The 26,337-nt window shown below is 37.1% G+C and overlaps 1 protein-coding gene across 2 annotated transcripts in view; it reads left to right on the top strand.

Annotated features, from left to right (window-relative positions):
• Positions 1–26,337, top strand: part of SPEF2 (sperm flagellar 2) — a 180,404-nt gene that overhangs the window by 70,108 nt on the left and 83,959 nt on the right. For both annotated transcript variants that reach the window (XM_027075275.2, XM_053201534.1), the window contains 7 exons: positions 1,681–1,784; positions 3,097–3,353; positions 10,779–10,887; positions 13,363–13,520; positions 16,162–16,326; positions 19,818–19,892; positions 24,934–25,082. In XM_027075275.2, coding sequence (XP_026931076.2) covers positions 1,681–1,784; positions 3,097–3,353; positions 10,779–10,887; positions 13,363–13,520; positions 16,162–16,326; positions 19,818–19,892; positions 24,934–25,082 — 1,017 coding nt within the window. The remainder of the gene's footprint in view (positions 1–1,680; positions 1,785–3,096; positions 3,354–10,778; positions 10,888–13,362; positions 13,521–16,161; positions 16,327–19,817; positions 19,893–24,933; positions 25,083–26,337) is intronic.

Below are 26,337 nucleotides of genomic sequence, written 5' to 3'. Positions count from 1 at the left end.
TTTTATTACTTCTCTTTCCTTTCCTACTCTCTTTATCTTTAAATACTTTTTTTCCCCAGAATTTCTCCTTAGACCTATTGGTGACTCTTCAGAATGTTTTATTAATCCCTGAAATACTCACAACAATTCACTCACTGTGACTTCTAATGGAAACTAGCATTTTCTTGTATAGTATTGCTTTTCTGTATGTGGAGATATCTTTTTGTCATCAAATACAATGTCCTGATTAATCAAGAAATTTTATTTGCTTTATTTTTATTATATTTAGTTACTTTTTATTATGTGATTCACCTTGGGAAACAATTTTAGTTTTCAAATATTTTAATTTGAAAATTCCTTAAAGATAGAAAAAGTTTTGGAAGGATATACACCAATCTGTAAGTATGACAGCCAGTGAAGAGGGAAATGGGCTTAGAGAAAGTGATGAAGGGGAATGTATCATTTTTACTCTGTGTATTTGCAATATAAATTAACAGAAAGGCTAAGTGTATTTTTTACATTTACTTTTATTGAGTTATACATCCTCCAAATTCCATATTCAATTCAACGCAAAGGACATACTTTTTGTGTGTGTGTTCATTGTTGTAATTATTTGGAATGTGTCAGTGAACAGAAAAGACAAGGTTCTTGGACCTTAAAGAGTTTACATTCTAATGCAGACAGATAACAAACCATAAACACCGAGTAAATGAATTATATGACCCATTAGATGGTAATGAGTCAGAAGGGAAGAAAATGTAGAGTGAAGTAAGGGGTCAGAAGCAAAGGGGTCAAGGCCATGGAGGTGGGGAAAGAGGGAAGGTTGCTGTATTAAATGGGATAAGCCTTCTTTGAGAAAGTGAGATCTAACCAGATTGAAAGAAGATTGAGAGAAAATTCCAAGTGCATCTGGGGAAGCATTTCAGGCAGTAAGAATAGCTGGATGGCAGCCATGAGTCAGGAAGGTGCCTGGCCAGCAAAGTGGGGTTAGAGAGATGAGCTGGAAGGGAGAAAAGTCAGGTCAGCCTTACAGGCACAATGAGGACATTTGAAGTAAACAAGGAAACTTTACAGGGTCTTGCATAGACATCTAATATCATTTGACTTGTAAAATACTTCCTGGTAGTTGAGTTAAGAATCAGCACTAGGGAATTTTCCTGTTCGTAAAGCAGCTTTATTGGACTAGCCCTTCTACAGATAATGTTACCAATGCGGGACAAAATAGAAAAGCTAATTATTTGATGGCCAAAAGCCAACAGGAAAAAGTCAAAGTGGAAGACAGGCAGGCAGCCTAAAACAGGCATGAACTGTGTGGCATTGGACCACTGAATCAAGGGAACTTCCCTGGTCAAGAGCTGTACTTGTACAGGTTATCCCAGAGGCACACCATGTCTGTGTAGCACGAGAGTGGCTAGAACTCAAGCAGAAATCTTTAATAGTTTCAGTTTAAGGTATTAGAAAACGAAGGTTGGCAATGCCAGAGCCGCTGAGAATTCAGAGGAAGATCTTGGCAAGGAGGGACCCACACAGAGGAGCCTCAATATCCATACACACTTCCCCTGGATGCTTGGCTGACTCCAGAATTGCGCCAGATGATCAGTGTCTTCACCAGAGAGCATGACCATTTAATTTTTCCCCCAGACATTTGGATTCTGACTTTTAAATTAGTTGTACTCTACCACTCATTGTTTATTTTCACAGCTCACTGTGCGTGCTCAGCTTGGTGCAAAATCAGAAAAGTTGCTGAAGAAAGGAAAGAGCATTTCTGACATGTTGCTAGTTAGCATCATGGTAAATGCTATTAAGTATGTATTTTTTTAATCTACTAATATATTCTTTATCAGGTAGAAGTATATAAAGAATAATATAGCAGTATTTTTTTATTTTTAATATCTAATCAATACTACCCATCTACATGAGAAAACATACAGCAAGATAAAGACATGTTTTATGATTTACATGCTTATATTTCACTTCCCCCACTTTACCAGTCTTCACTCACCCAGGTGAAGGTCAGGTTCTATTCCCTCAGGAATTCAAGGAGTCATTAGATACTTGGAAAAGCCAAGGGACAGATTATAGAGGGGAGAGACCCTGATTGTGTGGTCACAAGTCAGTGCCCTTCCTTGTTTTATGTTTCAGGAGAAGGAAGTGGACCCAGGGACCCAAAGGCTCATCAGTGCTAGATGGGAAGGCAATGAGGAGAAAAGGAGGTTGCACAGACAAGAAAGGAGTTCTAACAGAGAAAGAAATTAAATCATAAATTTTAATCCAAAAACCAAAATATCAGTTTTACATAATTAGGGGTTTAGAAGAACAGAGTTTAAGTTTGTTCCCCTTTCATATGGTTTTTCAATATAAAGATCCAAAATAATAATTCTTGGAGCTCGATTCTCTATGGAGGATGTGGCACTGAAAGCAAAAACCCAAGAAATGCTCCTTACACTACAACAACTTATAATCTAATTGAGATAAAGAAGCCTCACTTGAATTTTTCTCAGTTATGAAATACAATAATTATTCATTGTATAGCGAAGTGAATGAGAGCAGAGGAGTTCAGGTTAGGCAGTTACAGCTCCATGCTGGGTCGGGCAGAGTAGGAAGAACTCTCCAGGTTGACATTGTGAGTATCCACAGTGTGGTAAGCTCGATGCTGGTTCTTAAAATAGATCATTTCAGTTTATCCTCATAATGCCCTGTAAAGTGTGTTATCCCACTATGTGTAGAAGAGAAACAGGTTCAAACCTATGACCACAAGCTAGAAAATGCAATGCTTATTTACCTAAGTGAGGAGATCAGTTTGTTTGAAGTAAATGATTCAAGACTGCGAGAGACAAAGAGTTATAGGGAGGCAAGTTGTGGCCAGTAAGTTTTAAATACCACGTCACGGCCTCTGAAATATCTTTGGAGGGCAGCAGGGACCTACAGAAAGATTTTAAGCAAAGGAGTGATTGTGGTGCATTAATAAGCCTCATCTTAGCTGTAAAGTAATAAAATTTGTGCCAAAGGAGGTTACTGTAGAGTTGAAGGAAAGGTATAGACAAGCCTCATTGTATTGCTACTTCCAGAGTACTTGTATCTATCAAAATGTTAATGGTTTGTCCATTTTCAATTTAGTAAGATACCTGTGGATCAAGGATGGGTCTTGGATGGTTTTCCAATGACATTAAACCAAGCAAAGCTTCTGGAGGAAGCTCTCACGGGCTGCAACAGAGAGGTCCTAGAAATGGAGGAAAAGAAAGCACAAATATCCACATTGGCTGTTGATACTAAAGCCTCCAAAGAAGTTCCTCTTCCTCCTTCTGCATTTGATTTTGTCATGTTATTAGATATTTCAGATAATTCCTCACTGGATCGCATGAATGACACGATGGGTAAGCTGGATACTTTTCCCCTTTGTTTTGATATTCTTTTTTGTAACTCAAAGCTCTTTATTCATTTCTTCTTTGACTGAATCGGTGAATATTCCCATTTACAATTAGGAGTGGTAATAAGAAATCCATTTCAGATTTTCCAAAGAATTATCTAGCAGAGCACGTTTGCCTCCTGCTTTAACTGTTGCTGTTCAGCACTGTAGAGAACTAGCAGAGAATTCTATGCCAACTGCAAGCATCTCACTGAACACTTCCCTCAATTTGGCAGCTTCCCTAGCACAGAGGTGCCCTTTTTGAGACTAGCATGCATGGAGAAGCTTCTTGTGGCTGTTTAGTACATCTTGGTGGGTCACATCTAATGAAGGTCATAAATCACATCTGTTCTGCAAAGCAAGGATCTGATAACTTCCTTCCCCGAGATTGTGTGTGAAGTCAGAGAAGCAGTATCAGTTGGCTGAAGTCCTCACATGGGGGGGTTGAATAGTCTTTCCAGTAGTCATGGTTTGTTTAAGTACTTTTTGTCATTGGAATGAAAATGTTACTTTATTCCACAAATGAAATACTTACGGGGAGAACACATCTTCTTGAACCTTCTCTTGTCAACTCATGAGGTATTTATTTGACCAAGGGAAAGTTACTTCATTGTTCTAAACCTGAGTGTCACAGTCTACATAATAAAATGCCTCATTGTAGTTTTACAGATGTGAAAGGAAAACTGACACTACTGACACCAAATTGTGGAATTCCTACGCTACCCCATTCTCCAGTTCTTGGGAGACACCAAATTGTTCTACAGTTTAATTCAATTCTGGCACTAACTACTGGTAAATTAGGGAAGACTCCACAGGTTAAGGGCTCGGCCCCATAAGACTGCCCCCAACTTCAGATTCCAATTTCAAGTAGTAGATACCCTGGTTACCCACACTTCTGTATGATGTGGCTACAAGTCAGGAGTTTCCATAACCCTTCCTCAGGTTTGAATTTGCTATAATGACCCATAAAACTCACAGAACACTTACTATTACTGGTTTATTATAAAGGACATCATAAAGGATACAAATGAACAGCCAGATGAAGAGGAATATAGTGCTAGGTCTGGAAGAGTCTCAGGCTCAGAAGCTTTGGTCTCCATGGTGTTTGTGTTACACTACCCTCCTGGCATGTGGATGTGTTCATCATTCCAGAAGCTCTCTGAACCCCTTAGTTTAGAGTTTTTATGGCAGTTCTAATAAACATGATGGATTAAATCATTGGCCATTGGTGATTGATTCATCTCTCAACCCCACTCCCCTTCCTAGAAGTCTGGGGTCAAGGCTGAAAGTTCCAGCCTTCTAATCACATGGTTTGTTCCTCTGGCAACCAGGCCCCATCTTCTAAGAGTCATCTCGTTAACATTAACTCAGGTAATGTTGCAAGGGGCTTATTATGAATAAGAAAAAATGCTCCTTATACCTATCTCTCAGGAAATTACAAGCGTTTTCCAAGCTCTTTGTCAAGAGCCAGAGAAAAAGACCAAACATGTTTTTCTTATTATATCACAATATCACAGACATTAAATAAGATACATGTAAAACACTTAGGATAGTATCTGGCACATGTTAATAAACATGTAACAAATACATCAGTAAAAATTATGAAAGACTTTGAAATGGACAAGATTATGAAAGACTTTGAAATGGACAAGCTTTCAGTAGAAAGCTAAGTATAGTCTTTTGGACCCCTTTGGACTATCTGCATCTATGGGAGTCTGTGCCTTTCATTGGCTTTGATTCAGATCTTCTATGGCTCTGTAAATTATAGGAAACTGAGAGCAATTCACATGATTCTTGTCCATAGGCATGCAAATGAATTTTAATCAATATATAATTAATTTCTAAACTTTTGAAGAGATTACAAGTATTAGATTTTCATCTATTAGTTTTCTAATTAGTTTTCATCTATTAGTTTCATCTATTAGTTTTTCATCTATTAACATGTATTTTAGCATTCCTGATTGTAGATAGTCTATTATCCAATTCTTATTTGAACTGATGTAACATCCTACTGGTTCTCTCATTAATTGAAGAGTTAAATAATGACATTTTACCTTTGTTTGAGAGTCTTGATTTTACCTTTATAAAAAAAATCCTTTAATGACATTCAGAGGTGGGAGAGACCTAAGGGATCATCTCTTTCCATACTTTCATTTATATATGGGAATTTAAAGCATGAGCACTTGACTTGTCCAAGGTCACATTCATCCTTATTTTGAGTTAGTGTAATTTTGATGTCTTCTTTTATCATTTACCTAAATAAAATGACAAAACCACTAGATACTACTTTAGCTGTTGAGCACAGTAGTTTAAATTGGATCCTGTCTAGCAAATCTTAAAAGAGAGAACTTACTTCTATCCATGAAAGGGAGTAGGAGCAATGCTGACTGTAGTAATGACTCTGCTTGTCCAGCTAACTCCCCCTCCTGTTCAGGACATAGCTGAGATTGGCTGCCAGCACTGCCAATCCATGGCCCACTGGTGGCAGAACAGGACCCTGAACTCAAGATCAGTCTGACTTGTAAGTGGGTATGTCAAGTTGTTATAAAGTACACACACAGACCTGTCGGGGAGAAGGTCCCTGAAAGCTGAATATAACTCTGCGAGAGCCACAGAAGGTTTGCCTACCCTCTGGGGGCTCCAAAGGAAGCATATTGTGGTATGTTTCAGAAACAAGGAAATCAACTGGCAACAATTTTTCAAGAAGTCCAACTCAATCCAGTTTGAGTTCTTTCAATTCCCTATCAAAATTATATGATGAGTGATTCTGGCAAATTTGTCAAAGCTGATGTTATCATCTAACTTGTTTAAGTCCTTGGGTGGCTCAGTCAGTTGAGCATCTGATTCTTGATCTTCGCTCAGGTCATGATCTTATAGTTCATGGGATCAAGCCCCGAGTCAGGCTCCACACTTGGGATTCTCTCTCTCCCCATATCTCTGCCCCTCCCCTACTCTCCTTCCCCTGGGTGCTCTCAAAATAAATAAATAAACTTAAAAAATAAAATAAATTGTTTAATTTCTTTATTCTTGACCCTTGACTTATAATTAGGCTTTAAAATGCCCTTTCTCCCCTACCACAGGGAGTACTTCTCCTTTATCAAATTTTATGCACATATACACATAAATAATCATATTTATATACCCTCAGAAATTAGTATTAAAGCACAGTGTGATTTTTCTTTTTACCATACATTTCTAACATTGCGTATTTCTTGGTTTGAAGTTAACTGAGCCCATTGTTGGGTTTAGGCCAACTAAACCATTAAAACTAGTATGAAATCATTAACTTTATAATTCTTACTTATTTTGGTCAGAATTGAGTATGCTAAATATGTCCTCAACTTTGAAAATCAATCTGCCGCTTTCATATTTTAAAGTATTTCAGTTGATAAAAAGTGTTATTCTTTCATATCTTAAGATTTTTCTAAAAAAAAATATTTTTCTTAAAATATAAGGTTCGAATGGTCTTTGAAATTTCCTCGTGTTAGTCAAAACCCCACTTAAACTGTTTAGACAGTTTTTTTTTAGACAGTTACTTTTTCAAATAAAATTCTAACCTTCTACAATATTTTGTTCATTCACATATTCATTTTTTATTTATAGCATGATGCCAGACATTGTGCTAGGCACTGGATGTAGAGTAATAAAGAAGAAATGGATCCTACCTTCAAGGAATTTAGTGGACATTGTAGCTAAGGAACCAAGGGATTGCAGTCTAGAGTTGTGTGTCTAACATGGCAGCCACTAGCCACATGTGCCATTTAAACTAATTAAAATTAACAAATTAAAAATTCAGTTCTTCAGCCACACTGGCTACGTTTTATGTACACATATGGCTAGTGGCTGCCATATCATACAGCAGTGGTGTAGAATGTTTCCATCATCTTAGAAAGTTCTGTTGGATAGCACTGGTCTAGAGTGAAGGGAGCTAAAATGGCACCACTAGTAAACATTTATCTAAGATTTATAATTTGCCAGGAACTGATAATAAACAAATGAAAGGCAAGTCCCTATCCTCAAGTAGTTGACAATATAGTGTAAGAAGAAGCAAAAGTAAGCTGATTATATAATATAGTTAGTTGTGTGTTATAATAGGTGTGCCCAGCATGAGAAGAGGTTGACCAGTCCAAGAAAGGGAGAGAGGTACAGAGAAACACATCACAAATCTTGGCAAGTGAGTGTGGTCCATCTAGACAACAGCAAGTACCTCAGTAGGGCTGAGAGGCAGCAAGGTATGGAAGAGGGGCAGAAATGGGCCTGCAGAGTAGGCATGGGCCAGCCAAAACTTTCGCCCCAAGTTAAGGTGTTTGAACATTTTCCTGAAGCCATGTCAAGTCACTGAATGATATTGAAGCTGAGATTTATGCAATTAGATATGCTTTTTATAATGTCCATTCTGGCTCAGGGTGGAGGATGCATTGGAAGGGAGTAAGATTGGAAACAAAAAACAAATGAGCAAACTCTTATCCTCTGAAAAACAGCAGAGGCATTACAAAAGCTGGGAGGGGCAAGATGGGAATGCTCAGCTTCAAGTGGTATTTAGGAGGCAAACTACAGAATTCAGTGATCAGTGAGGACAGGAGACATGCCACAGCGAGAACAGGATGACCACAAGTTTCTGACCCACACAGTTTTGATTGATGATACCATTTACTTAGAGAATATGAAAAATACATAGAGATTCTTTAGGGAAACGTTGAGTGTGAAGTGCGTTTGGGACTTTTCAGCTAAGATGTTCATAGAACAGTTCTCCAAATGGGGCTAGATGTCAGGAAGGAAGCATGCGCTAAAGTTAAGGATTTGAAGGTGCAAGATATCACCTAGGAGTAAAAATGTACTTTAAAGAGAGATCCATGAGGACCCCCAGAAAACATCAGAGTTTTCTGGGAAGAGCAAAGGAAGAAGTGTTTAGAAGCAGCAGCTAGAGAGGAAGAAGGCCAGGGAAAGTAGTGTCTCATAAGCCAAGACAGATTTTTCGAAATAAAGTTGTACTGTTTTTATCCCAGACCAGTAGGGGCTGGGGTCCTGAGGTCCAGGCTGGGGTATGGGAGCCCAGTCTCCAAGGTCAGGTTCAGCATGCTGTCCTGCAATGCTTCAGTCTATGGAGAAGCCTGAAGAACAACATCACAAGGAAGCAGCGTATAGCCAAAGCCATGTGGGCCCAAAGGCTGAGCATCAGTCCAGCCAAGGCTGAGCGGAGAGGAATGCCTCAGACTCAAAGCCAACAGGGAGACCTAAGGATAGGGAAACCGGCAGTTTAGGAGCAAAAGACTGTGTCAGAATGGAAGATGAAGTGGCGGCTTGGGCTTTCAGCCAGTGCTTCGGTCTCTTGTCCAGGCTGAGTGGGAGCAGCAGTGTTCATAATATGAAGAGAGGTATAGAGAAGTTTTGAGTGCAGGCTCTGGATCGTTAACGTCCATGATAGTAACTGGGAAGAAACAGGAGGGGCTTCCAGGGCTGATAATGTTTGTTCATTGCTCTGGGTACTGTTTCCAGTTCGTGAGGTCACTAAGCTATATGTTCATGTATGCATTCTTTTTGTCAGGTATAATTCAACAAAAAGTTTGAAAATTAAAAACAAGTCCAGAGCCTGGAGTCAGATTGACTGGAGTCAAACCCCTTCTTTGTCATTTATAAGCTGTGCAATTACAGAATCACAATCTTGCTTTACAAGTTATGTTGTAAAAACAAGATAACATGTAAAAGTATTTAAGAATTGTATGCTGAATTTTTCCTATAAATACAACAGAGAAAGCAAGTAAGATAAGGACTGAAACATATGCATTGGCCTTGATGGGTTTTGGTGACTGGAATGAGAGCTGTTTCAATGGAGTAGGAGATTGGGAAGGATGGTCTGGGGTGGATTGAGGCATGAATGGGAGGTGAGGAGGTGGAGAGCCTGAGTGAAGATAACTCTCAAGAAACTTATCTCAAATTATCTATCTATCTATCTATCTATCTATCCATCCATCCATCCATCCATCCATCCATCCATTCTATCTATCAGCTGATTTTTAAGCCAAGTAATTAGTGAGATTACAAATTAAAAAATTGTATTTTTCTTCAAAGATGTCTACTGGTGCAAGTGTAGACTTGGAAAGAGAGATAATTATCATCTGAGGCTGGTGTAGCAGAAGGACACAAATTGAAGTTGTTAGATGAGGGAGAGAAGCTGAAGTGTTCAACCATTCAACTCAGCTTTGCTAGAAAATAAAGTGAAGTCAGGATAATGCTGGTAAATTTGGGGGAAAGGGTGTAGGAATTTAGGGACTGGATGAATGTTGGAGAGATTCATCATATATGGGAGTGCTAGAAAGAAACAGTTGGAGTGTAGGACATTAAGATTGCAGGGATGGAGCCATTCAAGGTCCAGGATGTGGACACGGTCTTGGAAAGAGTGCCAGAAGTGGAGAGAAGGGGAAGGGACCAGTGCCAGGGTGGAGTTTGGGAAGAGGAATGCTGATCGATGTGCTGAAGGCCTTGACAAATTTGAGATAGTGACCATGACATGGTGCATGATAGCACCTCCTGAGAAGAACTCCCACACTCTTCTTCCATTACTCATCACTGGTGTCAGTAATCTTTTGGTTTTATAAATAACCTAAAATCATTATTCTGTATTCTAAGTCACTTCATCTTTTTCTATCCTGAATGTAGAAGGAGAAAAATTGATTGCTATATCCTGTGGGGGTCCTCCATTTTCCTGAATACTATTAGTTCTGTGTCTTCTGTGTTCTCTTGCATTGATTAAATTCCTTTTAGTCTAGTTCAAGCCTGTCTTTTCTCTTTATGATTTTCCATTTATTCTAAGTTCATGAGTGTTTTGGACTTGTACCACTAACCCCAAATAGGACTCAATCAGAGCTGTTGAGGATGTTTTTGGTTTTGGTCACTTGTGGTCAGTTCTTTTATGTCTATTCTCTAAGGAAAGATCATAAAATCTAGAAAGAAATGTAATTTACTTTATTGAATTGTAGCATAATAGCGACAAATAATTTTTACACATATTTGACTTTATGGCCACCCTGTTATTTCATTCTTAATCTTTACACCAGAGTGTTGATTTTCTAATTGTTTTTTCCTAGTGTATTATTCATGATGGCCCATCACTTTACATTCTAACCTCTTCAGAGTCAATTCTGAAATCCTCTACACTGAAACTACAGCTCCTCTTTAATGTTATATCGTATTTTGTTTTCCTCAATTTTGAAGAAAAATTTGAATTTTGATCCCAAAACTATACTCTTTCTTTTCATGTTGTTAAACATTTTTATTAGTATTGGGCCAATGGCATGATCATATCTATTTGACTTTCTTGCATCAGTACATTTTAGCAGTGCTACTGCAACTTTGCTTTAGCAAATTATCTAATTAACTAATTTTTATATCATAGCTGAAGCATTTTCAAGTGAAACACCTCATGAAGAAATCACTCAACAGGTAGCTGCTGAAAACCAGGATATGGATAAAGACCAGAATTTAAGACATCAGATTCAGCACAGGTTAGTTTAAAACTCAATGTCCTGGGGCGCCTGGGTGGTTCACTCTGTTAAGCCACCTACTTTTGATTTTGGCTCAGGTCATGATCTCATAGTTCGTGAAATTGAGCCCCATATTAGGCTCTGTGCTGACAGCACAGAACCTGCATGGGATTCTCTCTCTCCTTCTCTCTCTCTCTCTCTCTGCCCTTCCCCCACTGTTGCACAGAGTGCTCATGCATGCACACTCTTTCTCTTTCTAAATAAATAAATAAACTTTGAAAAAGTAAATAAATAAAACTCAATGCCCTACTTCTTATTTTTTGCCCTTTGAGTGGACTGACACCCAGTCACTTCGAAATGATCAGATCTAGAAAAAAAATGTATTTTCCAACATTCATTCATTTTACTTTTACAAATAAAAAAAAAAAAAACTAAATAGCTTTGATGTTAAGTGAAATATTCATGTGCTAGATTTAATATTCAGAGCATAAGTCATCATAAACTAGGAAGAGGAGAATCAAATCAGGCAACACTACCTTCTATGGTTCATTATATGGAATCCTAGTTTAACCCTCATTCCGCAAATGCCAGTTGCAGGTCATGATATTTGAAAGAGCTAGGCATCAGACCACAGAGTGTAATTTAAAACTATTTCCATTTTGCTAAAATGCTGTTATACAAAAATAAGCAAACAAAAACACCCATTCTCTTGGTCATGTGCAGTGTGTTCATTGGGAAAGAAAACTTAGACAATTTTATGAAACCCAGAGAAGTCTAAAAATACGATGTGAGCCAGAGAAAAGTAATCTATTCTCAAGGAAGACAAAGTTTCAAAAATCATTCCAAGATTATTTGTGAGTCAAGCAAGTAAGTCTGAGCTATCTACAGTTAAATGTTTCTTTGATTTCTGTCTGTAAGAGAAAAATAGATGACCTCAGCTGATAGCTACCAAGAGAAGTGTGCTCAGAGTTAACTCTATGATGAATGCAGGTGATCTTTCTTTAGATTTTCCTTAGTGGAACAAAATTACACTAAATGGTGGCATTTTCAAATTTTCTTTTACTCTTTCATATACAATAAACCTACGTTTGTGAGCATAATTCTTCCGGAACATGCTTGTAATCCAAAGCACTTGTATATCAAAGCAAATTTCCCCATAAGAAATAATGGAAACTCAAATAATTTGTTTCACAACCCAAAAATATTCATAGAAAAATATTACAATACTGTAATGTAATATAATATAAAATAATAAAGAAAATATAAGATATAAAGAAAAATAAATTAACCTGCACTTGCCTTTGAAGACATTCATGGCTGGTGTGAGGGAGGTGAGAGAGGAGGGTTATGGTGTAGGACAACTTTCAGTATCACTAGTGGAATTACTGCTATCTATTGGCTCAATGAAATCTTTTTATTTTCATGCAACTTTAACAAGGAACCCACCCAATGACATTTGCTTTTGCCTCCTTTTGAGGATTTCACGGAAATGTGACATTGCATTGTCATTAAAGAGATTCGTTGCTCACACTGCTGCAGCCTTATTCAGGTGGCGCTTTTCTACAAAATTTTGCACTGTTTCCCACCTTTTACACATCTCCCTAATCTCATTTTCCCCTCCTCCTTTGCAGATGACATGCAGACATAGACTTCTTACAAAATCTTACAATTTCTGCCACTTGCACACTTCGTTGGTCCTTCTCAATGATTTCCTTCTTAACTTCTACCATAGTCATCTCCTTCTTACCACCTTTCTTTTCAACCTTTTTCTGCATGGGGGCCATTGTATATGTCCACACAGATGTTGACTATAGTAGAGTATTAATAAATTCTTGTTGTATACTATATTTAATGTAACTGGCAATAAGGCAGAAGAGAAAACGGTCTATATCTGCAGGCAGCCTTACCTAGAATAAAGCAAAGCATTCCTAAGCTTACTCTTGAATGTAAAAGCAAAGAACTGTCCATAGGTGCTTTGAAGCAACAAAAAACACACTAATGCCAATTGTGGGCACCCTCCAATGTTCTGAAAAGTCTCTGATTTCTGCCAAACACCATGGCCTGAGACCAAGCATCTGAGCATGGGAGATGATCACCCACGGTCCTTCAGAGAGAAAGAGAGAGAGAGAAGAACCATTGGCTCAGTTGTGATCATGTGACATTCAGCCTCACGTACTACTCATATTGCAGGACATCGCTCATTTATCAAGTTAAAAATAAATTAAAAAAAAATAAAAGAAATATTTGCTTGTCTTGCGGAACACTTGCAGAACAACTTACCCGCAATCCAAGGTTTTACTGCATTTCAAAAAATATGGCTTGATTGTATTAAATAATTTCTTCTTCAAAGTAAATAATTTCTTAGAGTTGCTTTTCAGTTTTAACTATATTGGTAGCTTATTTTTGTTTCATTATACATGTCAGGTAAATCATGCATAATGTTACCCAAATATTTTAATTGGTATATGATATTCATACAATATTTTTATTTTGCAGAATTATAGGCTTCTTGGACAACTGGCCTTTATTGGAGCAATGGTTTACAGAACCAGAAAATATTTTGATAAAAATCAATGCTGAAGTAGATAAAGAATCTTTATGCCAAAAAGTAAAAGAAATGTTTATGACTGAAGTAATGAAAAAAGAGAATAAAGGTAATTACATTTCTTTATAATTTTGAACATATATAACTAAACGTGTGGTTTTAATGAGTTTAGGAGAAAATGAAAATGTGATTGCAGAGTTCTATCTTTTATTTGAGTAGTACCGTCTGCAAGTATCTTCTGATTTTAACTCTCTGCTGCAGATATTTCTAAACTAAGACATTTTTCTCTCTGTTTTAATTTAATCAAAAGAAGTAATCTCACTGAAAACACTGTTTTCATGTGGAAAAAAAAATAGCTGAGTTAAAATGAAGAATGTTTTAGAGAATGGTACAGATGGCAATGTTAGCCTCAGGACTTTAACCCTCCTTTTAGGATGTAAATTCTGGGCAGTTCATTTAAAATTATTAAAATTGGTGAATTTACTGATTATTAGCTACTTATGTTAAGCCTTCTTCTGGAATACATCTCATTACATTAAACCATCCTGACCTCTTTCCTCCTTCATTCAACCAAAAATAATTGTCCCCTAACTTTTCATAGTATCATTGAAACGTATTACTGAAAGGGATCTTAGGCCAATACACTGCCAAAGCCAGACTTCAGTGGAGAATTTTATCTTTGCAAAATGATTTGAGAAATCAATCTTTCCCTTTTGTTTATCAGGCACCTCTAATTGGGGCGCCTGGGTGGCTTGGTGAGTTAAGCATCCGACTTCAGCTCAGGTCATGATCTCACAGTGAGTTCCAGCCTGGAGCCTGCTTCCAGATTCTGTGTCTCCCTCTCTCTCTGTCCCTCCTGTGCTTGCTCTCTTGTCTCTGTCTCTCTTTCAAAAATAATAAACATTAAAAGAAAAAAGGCACCCCTAATTGTATTGACAACTGCAGTTTCTTGGTATAATAAAAATGGCCAAAGTTAATAATACCACAAAGATTCTAAAGCTGCCTTGATAGCAGGCTCTCTCCTGTCACTACATTTAAGAGCTAATCGCCATAACGTATCAGTTAACTGACACCAAAATAGTACATAGGTATAAGCCATGAAAATCTTTAGATTTTCACTTAGTGAGCCAAAATTACAGTAAAGGTTTCCTGAAACAGTGGCATTTTCAAATCTTCTCTTACTCTTTCACATATTTCAAAATATATGCCTTGATGGTATTAAACAATTTATTATTTAAGAGGCTGAACATGTTATTTGATAGAAATTAGGCTGGAGGACAGAGTAAACCTCCCAAAACAATCTTAGAGTCTTTGTTGGGAGGCAAACACACCAATTTTAAGGTATAGCTTCAAACATCTACAGGTTAGAAATTTGTTTTTGTCAGATTCACTTCAACATTTTCCTCAAGATTTTACATTCTAACCACTGAATACTTTAACAAACTCAACTGCTACTTATTTGCATTCCTACTGGTTAAGCACTTTAACAACTATTTTATCATTAAAACCATAAACACTGACTGACCCCAGCCCAGTACTCTGAATTAAACATCCTGATTAATTTAAGAAAATAAAAAATAAAAGGATACGGTACTTCCATATATGTTCTGAGGTGAAAAATGACTATAGTGTACTATTAAATAGGAAAAAGCTGGTATATATAAAATTGTCCCGTTTTTAAATGTTTGCTTATTTTTGAGAGAGAGAGCATGCAGGGAGGGACAAAGAGAGAGGGAGACAGAGGATCTCTCAAGCAGGCTCCGTGCTGACAGCAGAAGGCCGGATGTAGGGCGTGAACCGGTGAGTTCGGGACCTGCACCAAAGTCAGACCTTGAGCCACCCACTGAGCCACCCAGGCGCCCCTGCTCTATTTAAAACTTAAAAAGCTGCCCCACAGCACTCCTGATCCTGTTTATTCTTCTGTTTCTTTTCTCCACAGCACTTAACCACCTCTCAACCCCTTGTATAAATTATTCATCAGGCTTATGGTTTGCTTCCCATCACTAAAATGCAAGCCTCACAAGGCAGTGATTTTTCCCTTTTGTTTTACTGATCCATCTCTGGCAACCAGAACTGTGCCTGCTATTGATTTTACTACTACTAATTTTATTAGCAGTAGTGGTGGGAGTTTTATCTTATTGTTATGACCCTTCCTTTACTTCAAGGCACAATTGAAGTTCAATAAAATAGTTGCTGCATGAATTAATGAACTGCTAAGACTTAAGTACAATGCACCATTCTAAGTGGTTTGTGTGTATTTACTCCCAGAAATCAGTGCGGTGAGGTGAAGTCTGTTTCCTCCACACCCACAAGACCTCTGTCACATTGCTCTTCACCTTCTCTTCATGCTTTCTTCACCTTGGTTTTCCATTGGGAATTTTGAAATAATCCTTTATTTTCCTATTCCACTGCATTAGCTACATCTAGGTTGTCACTTTTACATTTGGCACCCCTCAATAAGCCTTTCTACCTGCTATACACAGGCACACACACACCCACACCATCATCATCATCATCCTCCTCGTCTCCATCACCATAAAAGGCAAAGAAAATAGCATGTCTAACTAGGCAGAGAAGGCTTCAAATCCTAGTTTTAAGGACTGGATGATTTAAAGGAGAGCCTTAAAACATGAATTTAGCCTTAAATCAGCAAGGGGAATTTTATATTAATTTAGGCTTAGCTTGGTTCAAGTGCAATAGCGGGTGTCTAGAGTCTCTACTAAAAGTTCATTCTTATCATCTTTTTGAAGTTAAAAAGAAATTAGAAGAGAAGGAAGCTGAGAAAAAGGAAGAAGTTCCCCTGGCTGAGCCTCCACCCCCACCTCCCCCTCCACCTGAGCCAGAAAAAGAGAAGGAGACCCATCCTCAGCGTGAGCATTCAAAAACTCCTGCTGCAAAAGGGAAACCACCATCAGGTGATTGACAGAATAATTTATAATCCTCTGCCAGTTTCTTATTTTCACTTAGATAAGAATTACAAATAACAGTACCAATGCATTCACTCAGAGTTAGACTTTAAGCAACTTCAATAGTATGAAACCAAGTGATGACTCAGATGAAAGTGGAAAAGCCCTTAGTAGCTATGGTTGTCACAAAGCCCAGGTACTTTACTGTGTAGGAGGGAGTCTGAGGTCCTCATACCCAATTCTCGATTAGAAGAAGACCACAGATGAGAATAGGGAGGGCATAGAGAATAACCAGAAAGAACTTAGAGCAGATCAAAAGTTCAGACATCTGTCTGCTGAACCATAGACTTATGTTTTTGTAGAGTGAGAACATCTTCAGAAAATGAGTTAGTAAAGCCAGTTACTCACAAGAATAAGGGGAAAAAATCAACAGACTTCATCAGAGACTAGAATTCATATGTGACTTAATCATTAGTGTGAATTTATGTGACAATAAATGGATAGAAACAAGCACCTGGCATCTCAGTAACGTATATGTTTGTAATTTATAGCATATATGGGTAAAGCGTTTGTTTTGGCTTAAGTTCTTTCTAGATCCCGAAACACTAAGGACTATTAACTTCAGTGGTAGAGGATAAATATAATGACAAAGTGAAGTGCTTAACTGTTGCACTGCATGACATTGGTAGAATGTTAGTATCAGTTTGGTGCTGTGTATAGGAGACAAATGTGGTCCTTGTTTCTAGTTGTAGCTTTGTGAAGCAGCTGGTTGTGCATTAAGGCTACCTAGGCATCCTTGATCTTGTGTGTTAGGATTGTATTTCTAAACTCCAGATCTTTCTACCTCATGGAGAGATTTGAGATGGATGTGAAATTTTTAAGTTGAATTTATTTATATTAAACAAATAAATTTGAAGACTTAAGTAACATATATTATGGTCTATTAAAGACCACTGTGTTCCAATAAAATGGGGCTTGACTAAAGGCAAAATACACAAATTCTAAAGAAATGTTTTGTATCATAGGAGCAATGAAGCACAAAGCCATAAATTAAATATACACCCTTTTCTCACTGCCTCATTAGGAATAAAAAAAAAATCAGAGGTCTGGAGGAAAGATGGAAATCTTTAAAATGATGTTTAGAACCAGGGAAGACAGTTATGACAGTGGCTCAAGTAAGCCTAGTGTTATCTAATATAGTCCTTTAACCCATGACCATGGCTCTCCCCACCACGACCTCCCCCTCGGTCTGCTCACAATCTGGAGGATCTAGGTATTTGAACCATTCCCTGAAACCAATCTCTAGTGGTTCTGGTTAGAACCCAGTTCAGTCTTTAAGTTTCTGAAGTTTGCTCACGATTTTAAAATTGTATTCTTGAATACTGTGCATTGAAGGAATAATAAAGCTTTGTTGCTTAAAAGAGTGCTTGCGTCTGTCTCTTTTTTTCACCAAGGACAGGCCTAATGCCTGATCTTTAAAAACGTATCCAAGTGTTAATCTCCAGAGGCCTAATTACTGCCTTCCAACAACAACGAGTTATCTTATCAAGTTATTGGAGAGAGATCTCAGAGCTTGAGGGCACTGATGGGTCAGTAGAGGGAGGCAGAGAAACCAAAACCGACCTCTGCCCTTACAGCTCAGGGAGGCTTAGTTCAGCAATTTTAGGGGGAAAGTTTCTGGCAGGTTTGTTTATTTCTATGTAAATAATTTACAGTTTGTTTTTTCAAATGAAAGCATTTTCAGAAATGAAAGCCCGAGGCTTCTGAACATGCCCAGCTTAAATACCCAACTATGATCTTTAGAAGTTGAGATGAAAAAAGGAATTATTTACAAAAATCAATCAATCAATCAATCAATCAATCAATCAGGATGGAAATAGAGTAAAGAGGGAGGCCAGTGCGCTGAGTACTAACAGTCATTTTGTCCCTGTATAATTCTACATTGTATATAGTTCTGCATTTTATATCTGCTTCAAATGTGCTAGGGATTAAATTTGAAAGAGTTCACAGTTACGTTCCATTAAAAGGGTTTATTACTAAATCCACTACCAAACTTCAGAATTTAATCTAAAACCAAAGTTGTCAATGTGACAGAATACAATAGTACGATATCCATGCTTCTATTGAAAAATATTTTTTGAGATTTCAGAATATATTTTGGAACTGATTTAAAAAATCAGAAGAAATTAGACTTGCCCACAGTGCCTTATAAATTCAGTGTCCTTTACAAATTCAGGTATCTCTATTTTTAACTTCTTTTCTCTGATGCCTTGTTTAGTACTCACTTACAATTAGCTAAATAGTTGGTTACCCAAAGTATTGTTATTAAAGGAATTAGGAGCTTATCTAGACTTTATTGTTATGATGATGATGATGATGATGATGATGATAATGTTTATTTCTGAAAAAGCAACTAATTCAGTTTGGATTTTGTTTATTTATTTATTTTTTGAGTTTGGTGGTCAGCTATGTAGATGTTTAAAAGTCCTTTTACAGAGGTTAACAACGTTTCAGAGTTAATCTTTCCCTATTTCTTCTTATTTCTATGAATCCCTTATTTCTTTCTTATTTTATGAATCCTTCCCTATTCCCTTCTTATTTCTATGAAATCTTGGTTGATGAATCTGAGAAGTAAATGTGATATGTGCTATGCATTTATACATTCTTATAATTATCACTTCTGAATGTAGATAATAGGTCATACAGGGTGTCTCCATCATAGGTATTTAAACTGCCCCATATGTCCATCCTTCCAATGAAGAATAAACTGTAGCCCAGGGCAAAAGGTAGGTAATGATTGAAATTGTTTGGTGAATAATGTGGCATGTAGAGAACTTTTTCGAAGAACTAATTTATTGTTTGGAACACCTTACTGACCTTTAAATCATCAGTTTCCCATTTTCCCCCTTTCAGTATGATTTTGAACTAGAGTCCAAGGAATCCAAGATAAATATACACAAATCATTCTTTACATGACAAGTTATAGCCAGTGTAAAATGGAAATGTACAAGTCACGAGGCAACCAAGTGTGTGGGGTCAAGAAAAGTTCGAGGATGCACCATCTCAAGTCAATGTGGTTACTCAGCCCTTCCTCAAATTGTTTTTGTGTCATTCTTATTACAGATTTGGCTGTCTTATTTTATAAGGATCATTTAGTTGAAATAAATCAACATAGAGCCCTATGCTTCAAATGGACTTGTAACTAACTTTTAACACTCTGTAGCCATGTTGCCTCAAAGAGTTTACAATCAAATCCACTGCCAAATATTGATATTGAACTTAGGACTGAACTGCTCAGTGTGACAAAACAGAATAGCACTATAAGGGCTGTCATTCCAGTTTTAATCCATTCTGTCTTCAGATTAATTTTAGCTCACTGCAAAGACCTCACAAAGATAACTGTTTATCTGTGAGAAATAACACTTGATTGCTTACAAATAATCTAGCCCGGGATAGTAAAGAAAATCATCAATAATTTTTATGTCTTGAATTTTGTTTAGAGCCCTTGCATGGTAAGCAAGACTCTCCTCAAGAAGGAAAAGGGAAGAAAGGTGAAACTTCACTCAAAAGAAAAGGTACCACAGATAAAGATAGACATGGTTCAATATGATTCTGCCTTTTATAACTGCCTCAATGAAAAGAGCCAGATTTGTATAGTAGAACACATACTATACTTCTCTTGGACATTTGTAAACTAGAAGCTGTTACCAAAGAATATAACATCAATATTTCTATAGTTTGGATTTTAGCACAGGTCTTGCTGAGAAAAGTGATGCTGGTGGGAAATAATTTAGAGATATCTAATATACAGAACATCCATTCATCATAGAAATTATCAGTATTATCCTTGGGCTAAGCTATGCCTTCAGAAAGCTCTATGCTGAACCTGTTTCTTGGGCTCCCATCAAATTGCCTTCACTGATAACGCGCGGTACAAAGTCCTCAACTCCCTTCACAATACAGCATAGCAGTGGAGGTGAAACTTTCCTTATACCAATAACAACCTGCCATTTTATGTTCTGAGGGGATGATATGCCTACTACATCATTTAATGGCCCCTATATGAAATTCTAGGTGAGAAATTTCATTCAGAATCAAGGGACAGGAAAATCTTTCTTCCTCTGAGTGCTTAGATAATTAGCACATCTAAATGATAGTATTTCCTCTCTTGGCCGTCCAAAAGTTCACAGAGTGGCTGTACTTGTGCGAGGGTACCAGGATCTCAATATCTGCTTTCTAATTCCTCTCCCCATTTTTTCCTTCCACTTTAAGTTGTCCTTGTCCTGACCCTAATTTCATTTAATTTTTTTGTATTTTATTTTAACTATTTCTGTGAAATAAAGGGGATATAGCTTTTTTATGTAATTGATAGTTGGTGGAAAAAAATCCTATTAGGCTCTTGAAAGCATATTAGTTAGATTTATGTTGAGGAGCTATAACAACAAATCGAACGTTGAGATGCAGTTATAAATATATACAGTTGACATTTTCAAAGTATATTCAAATAGGGTTGTCATGAAGTGTATACCTTTGTTTAATTTTTTACTACAAATTGCCAATGCAGTTGCAAGCCAAAAGTATGCAAGTTCACAAAATAATGGGCTGCAAAGGATCTTTATTTTGCCATTTAAAAATACATAACCAAGATACCCAAAGGGAATCTCACCCTTTTCCGATTATGTAACAAGATATATAACTGGAGCCACCTGGTCAGTTAACACTGAGATGTAAATTTTAGCTAAAATGTTAAGGTCTATAAGGGCTATAACTTATGCTACCCATTTATGTAATTTTCACATTTACATTATTTATTCCTTACTTTCTCATTATGATCAACAAAAACAAATGAAGGATCATCATAGAATTTTCAAAAATATAAATTAAATATACTATGCACATTAGTTACCAAATCAAGTTAAACATAATAATGTACATACTTTAAGAGCATCCTTAGTTAAAAGCATACACACTCCAAACAAACCATAAGCAAATACAAGTTCAACCAGTAAAATATATACACTGGAGTCATGCAGTTAGTTCAATTTAAGTAACTAAGAACTTTCAAACATTTTTTGCTTTTATTTTACTGAATTTCTATTGTGTTTAATAATATTTGAAATAGGTGAACTTGCAATCATGATTTAGAAGTCTTTCTGTTACATAGAAATGCTGTTTTTCAGGATGTATAAGAGGATTTCCTTCATTAAAAGGAAATACGATTTTAATTCTTAGTATTTGAAATTAATATTGGTGGTGAACACTAGGGACTGTTTATATCAGGTCATTTGATACCATTATATTGAAATAATCTCTTATGGTATAAGGAGCTATCTCTTTCTTCTGTCTTCAAACTTATCTGTATTTCCTGCTATTGACATCTTTGACTCATTTCTGTTCTTCTCTGCATATCAGGTCAATCTTTACCCTTCTTCTCCCGGAATCTTGACACTAAATTGCCATTCACAAGTGTATTTTGGTGTTCTCAAAGTATTTCTTACTCTCTTGAACTCATCTGCCATTGTCCCACGTTATAGCTACATAGAACAACAGCTTTTTCAACCCTATGACCTTACCTAACAGTTGTTAATGAGGGGCTAAATGAAGAAAGTTTTCCATAATCAACCAATTTCAGAAAATGCTGAGTTATGCCAAATTAAAAAGGTTTTAATTGCAGGACTTAAAAAAATACATCAACACGCATCTCTAAGGGAGTTGGAGATACAATATGTAATATCCAAAAATATTTTGGCTGCAGAATTCTCTTACAAGGGTATGCATTGGAACCAGAGTTTTATGAAACAAACATTGGGGAATAGTGTTGTCTTTAACTCCACTGGCCTTCCCATGTACTGGTATTGGCATTGATCCACTGCTTGCCTTCTGACTTGACTTATATTTGTAGGTGCTACCAGGCCAGTTAGCAATAAATGTGATGTCAGTGTTAGAAACTTCAGTCACATTTAACTGAAAGGGCATGGAAAAACAGAGGGAAAAAGATAAAAGGCTAATGAAATTGTAATACCTAGCTCTATCCACTGAGGCAGTGGCACTTGAAATGTGGTCCCGGGACCAGTAGCATCCACATCACCTGAGAACTTACTGAAAATACAAATACATAACCAGACCTGCTGAATCTATAACTCCTGCAGGAGCCCAGCAATTTTGTGTTTTAATAAGCCCTCTGGGGACTTCTGATGATCGCTACAATTGGAGAACCATTAAACTGGAGCCCAAGGCTGATTGCTCTCTGATAGTCATTAAATATCAGAGACATTCAATTATTTCTAATGTATTATTTCTATGCCCCATTCCCCAAAATATTTAAATTGGTTTACAATTTAGAAAAAGAAACATAAATACATACTACTTCTCTTTCAACATAGAATGGCTACACTGAGGACTAAATGATCCAACTTTCAAGTGAAAGCAGGTCTCTCATTAGAAACTGAAGTTTCCATATGATTGGGTGAATGGTACTAAAAAACAAATGCCCCCTGTTACATTTAAGATACCAATAGATTTTGTTCAAAAGTGACATCCATTTCTATTCCCTATGGCATCGATACATTTTTACTCATTCACATTTTATTTTTCCCTTTAGAATTTTCACTGTTAAAAAATAGATAAAAGTTAAATGGAATCAAAGCAAAATGGCCCCCAAATACTTCCTGGTTCTTAGTTTTCACTGAATGATCATGATATTTAAGAAAATAAGAAAAAAAGAAACTCATTCCAGTCTCACATTTACAATTGCAAAGTTCTTAGAGAAATCCATCTGAAGGTAGCTATACTGTTAGCACTTTTAATTCACAAGAAATTCAGGTCAAATAATGAAAAATCATCATATTGAAATATATATCAAATTATAAACATTGTTGGTTATTGCCTGAACAAAGATTTTCTTAGTTTGTTTTTTTTTCTAATTTAAAAATGTCTAGATTCAACTTCAGACTGGAATAATGGACAATATTTTTTATAAAGTTTTTGTATTTACTTTTGAGTGAGACAGTGAGCAGGGGAGGGGCAGAGAGAGAGGGAGAGAGAGAGAATCCCAAGCAGGCTCCACACTGTCAGCTCAGAGCCCAATGTGGCACTTGAACTCACAAACAGTGAGATCATGACCTGAGCTGAAATCAAGAGTCTCACGCTTAACCGACTGAGTAACCCAGGTGCCCCTAATGGATACTATTTTTAAATATATATAACTGAAGTCATCTAAACTGTCCATAAGACATAAGTGACAATTTCCCTTCTACTTGTAATCAATATATTTTTAACCAGAATTAAAGTTTAAGATGTATTTATTTTTCTAAACGGCATTATCATTAAATAGTACTCATTAAGGAAATATAGTTTGGGAAATAAAGTGTTCCCAAATCTATAGACATCTATAAACTGCATCTAAAATTTCAATAATTATTCTGAAGGTAAGTGTAATTTAAACTGACTGAATTTCTAAACCATAATAACCTTGATCTTTCAAGGAAATATTAGGCTTTCTGAGTTAAGCTACTTTGATCAATCACAGAACCTTTCAGACCGTAAGAGTGCCACACCACTCAACTGGTCTAGATTCCCTTCTTGATGCTCTTGGGGGAAGTGAAGCATATGCCCTTTCTGGATTCTGAACTGAACATTAGACTTCATTTTTTTCCTCTTCTTTTTCCTCCTCCACCTTCTCCTCATCCTTCCTTTCTCTTTCCTTTCTCTCCCCTTCTCTCTCTCATGCCTTAATTCAGCCAGGCTATGACACAGCAAGTACCTTCATCCATACTCCCTGACTATAGCAAGAAATAAAGTTTCCCACTCAGAAACCCTCTGTCTCGTTCAGGGAATGTGGAGACATTCAGAAGCTGTAATACCCCACCTCCTTCCCCACATCCTTCACTGACTCCCACTGACTCTTCATAGCCTCCTTCCTCCCTGCTCCTCCCCTGAGCTTCAAAAAAACATAAAGAGCATCACTCATATTAGACTTACTTTCTTTCTCATTCTGGATGGAGAATTTAATTTGCCATTACTTGCAAATGTCAATGAAATGCATTTTACAATCTATACTTTGTAAGAACCATATGTTCATTATGAAATCAAGGAAAGAGATAAAAATAAAATGTCAAGTTGCTTTTCATAGCCAACTGGACAAAAGAAATTTAGGAGCTTAAACAAACTGTTACTGGAGGTGCCTGGGTAGCTCAGTTGGTTAAGCATCTGACTCTTCATTTTGGCTCAGGTCATGTTCTCATGGTCCATGGGATTGAGCTCCACTTTGGGCTCTGTGCCGACAGTGTGGAGCCTGCATGGGATTCTCTGTGTCCCCCTCTCTCTGCCCCTCCCCTGCTTGTGCATGCATGCTCTTTGTCTCTTTCTTTCTCTCTCTCTTTCTCTCTCTCTTGCTCATTCTCAAAATAAATAAACTAAAAAAAAACCTGTTAGTGGGTATTATTGGTTAATTTGGAGGCTGTAGAGAATTGGGGTTTTGATTTTTGATTTGGTAAGTCTCCCCAAAATTGCTTAATGAATTGCATGAAGTCCACAGTAATGCTAGATTTATTCATCTACCAGAATCTGGTTCTGTTCATACAATTGTAGTGAAATGATATAATATGCACGTTTAAGGTTCTCCTAAAGGAAAATCACCAGGAGGGAAAGCACCGGTAAAGAAGTCACCTGCTGATTCTGCAGAGGTGTCACCTACTCCCATAGTGCCACCACCACCTAAGCCAGGATCAGAAGAATGGGTCTATGTGAATGAGCCAATTCCTGAGGTATGGCAGTTTAGATTCAAGCTAGTAGAAGCTAGTCTTTCTATTATTTACAGTAAGATTTACACCATTACTTGCACCATCTAGAAGGCCTTTCACAGCTGGTGATAAATATACTCATCAAAAAGCAGAGGTGAATTTTTGAGACTACTCATTGAACTACACTGTATCCTCTACTTTTTCGAGTTTCTGAATCATACTTTGAACTGCTATTGAGTGCTGAAAGCAGAACAAATGGGTTCTGTAAAGACCAATTTTCTCCCCAGGGACAAGCAGAGATGCCGTTTCCTGGAAGAATGACTTTCTCAGAACACATATCCAGCAAATTACAGCCCTCCATCCATGTTCTCATGCAGACATTATAATGCTTTCAAATGAAGTTTAACCTCTGACTTTTTAGAAAGAGAAATTTTTGGAAGCTGACTAAACTAATGAAAGAACAGATAGCTATCTGGACTGAGAACTTTAAACAGGTACACCCATATGAGGCCAGGAGATACCCCCAGTGAGCCCTGGAAACTCCATTCAGTTCTTTTTTCTCTGACAACCGCAAAACCCAGTCTCCGCCTAGGCAAATCTGGTTGCTTCGATAGATGAATCATATCAAGAAAATCACCAAGAATGGTCTTTAACACTTCTTCAAAGACAAAGAGCTTTGTAAAAGATGAAGCCCCTGTTTTTTACATTGCAATCTTCAGGGAATTCTGAGTGCGGACCATCTATGCAGGAATCTGAGACACAATCGTGAATTTCAGTGGTTGTGGTGTTGATGTTATTATTGATCTTTCCTAGGGAAATGTCTTATCTTCCAGATCATATTATAAACTCTTTGAGAGAGGGTGGAAAATTGTATTCAATACAGAATCACACACAGTGTAGATTCTTGATAGAGTTCTACTGAATTAATTAATTAGCATTGATAAGGAAGTTAGAACAGAAACTATTTAAAGATGATAACATTAAATGATATAATTATGGATGTATATAATATCACTCAGCCAAACAGAACCTACTTTTTGAAATAAATATATTTAAAAACTCGTCATAGAACGAGGGTATAGAAGTGGTTGTTGGGAGGGACACCCGGCTTGCTCAGTGAAATAAGCGTCCAGCTCTTGCTCTCAGGGTCAAGAGTTCAAGCCCCATATTGAGCTCTATGCTAGATGTGAAGCCTACTTAAAAATGAAGAGGTTGTTGGGAAGGAGATAAAATTAAAATGATCTTATTTGGGAGGGCTTGGGAGTAAGAGACAAAAATA

Source organism: Acinonyx jubatus, chromosome A1 (genome assembly GCF_027475565.1).
Source record: "Acinonyx jubatus isolate Ajub_Pintada_27869175 chromosome A1, VMU_Ajub_asm_v1.0, whole genome shotgun sequence".
NCBI classification, from domain to species: Eukaryota; Metazoa; Chordata; class Mammalia; order Carnivora; family Felidae; genus Acinonyx; species Acinonyx jubatus.
This window is presented reverse-complemented; position numbering and strand designations above follow the sequence as displayed.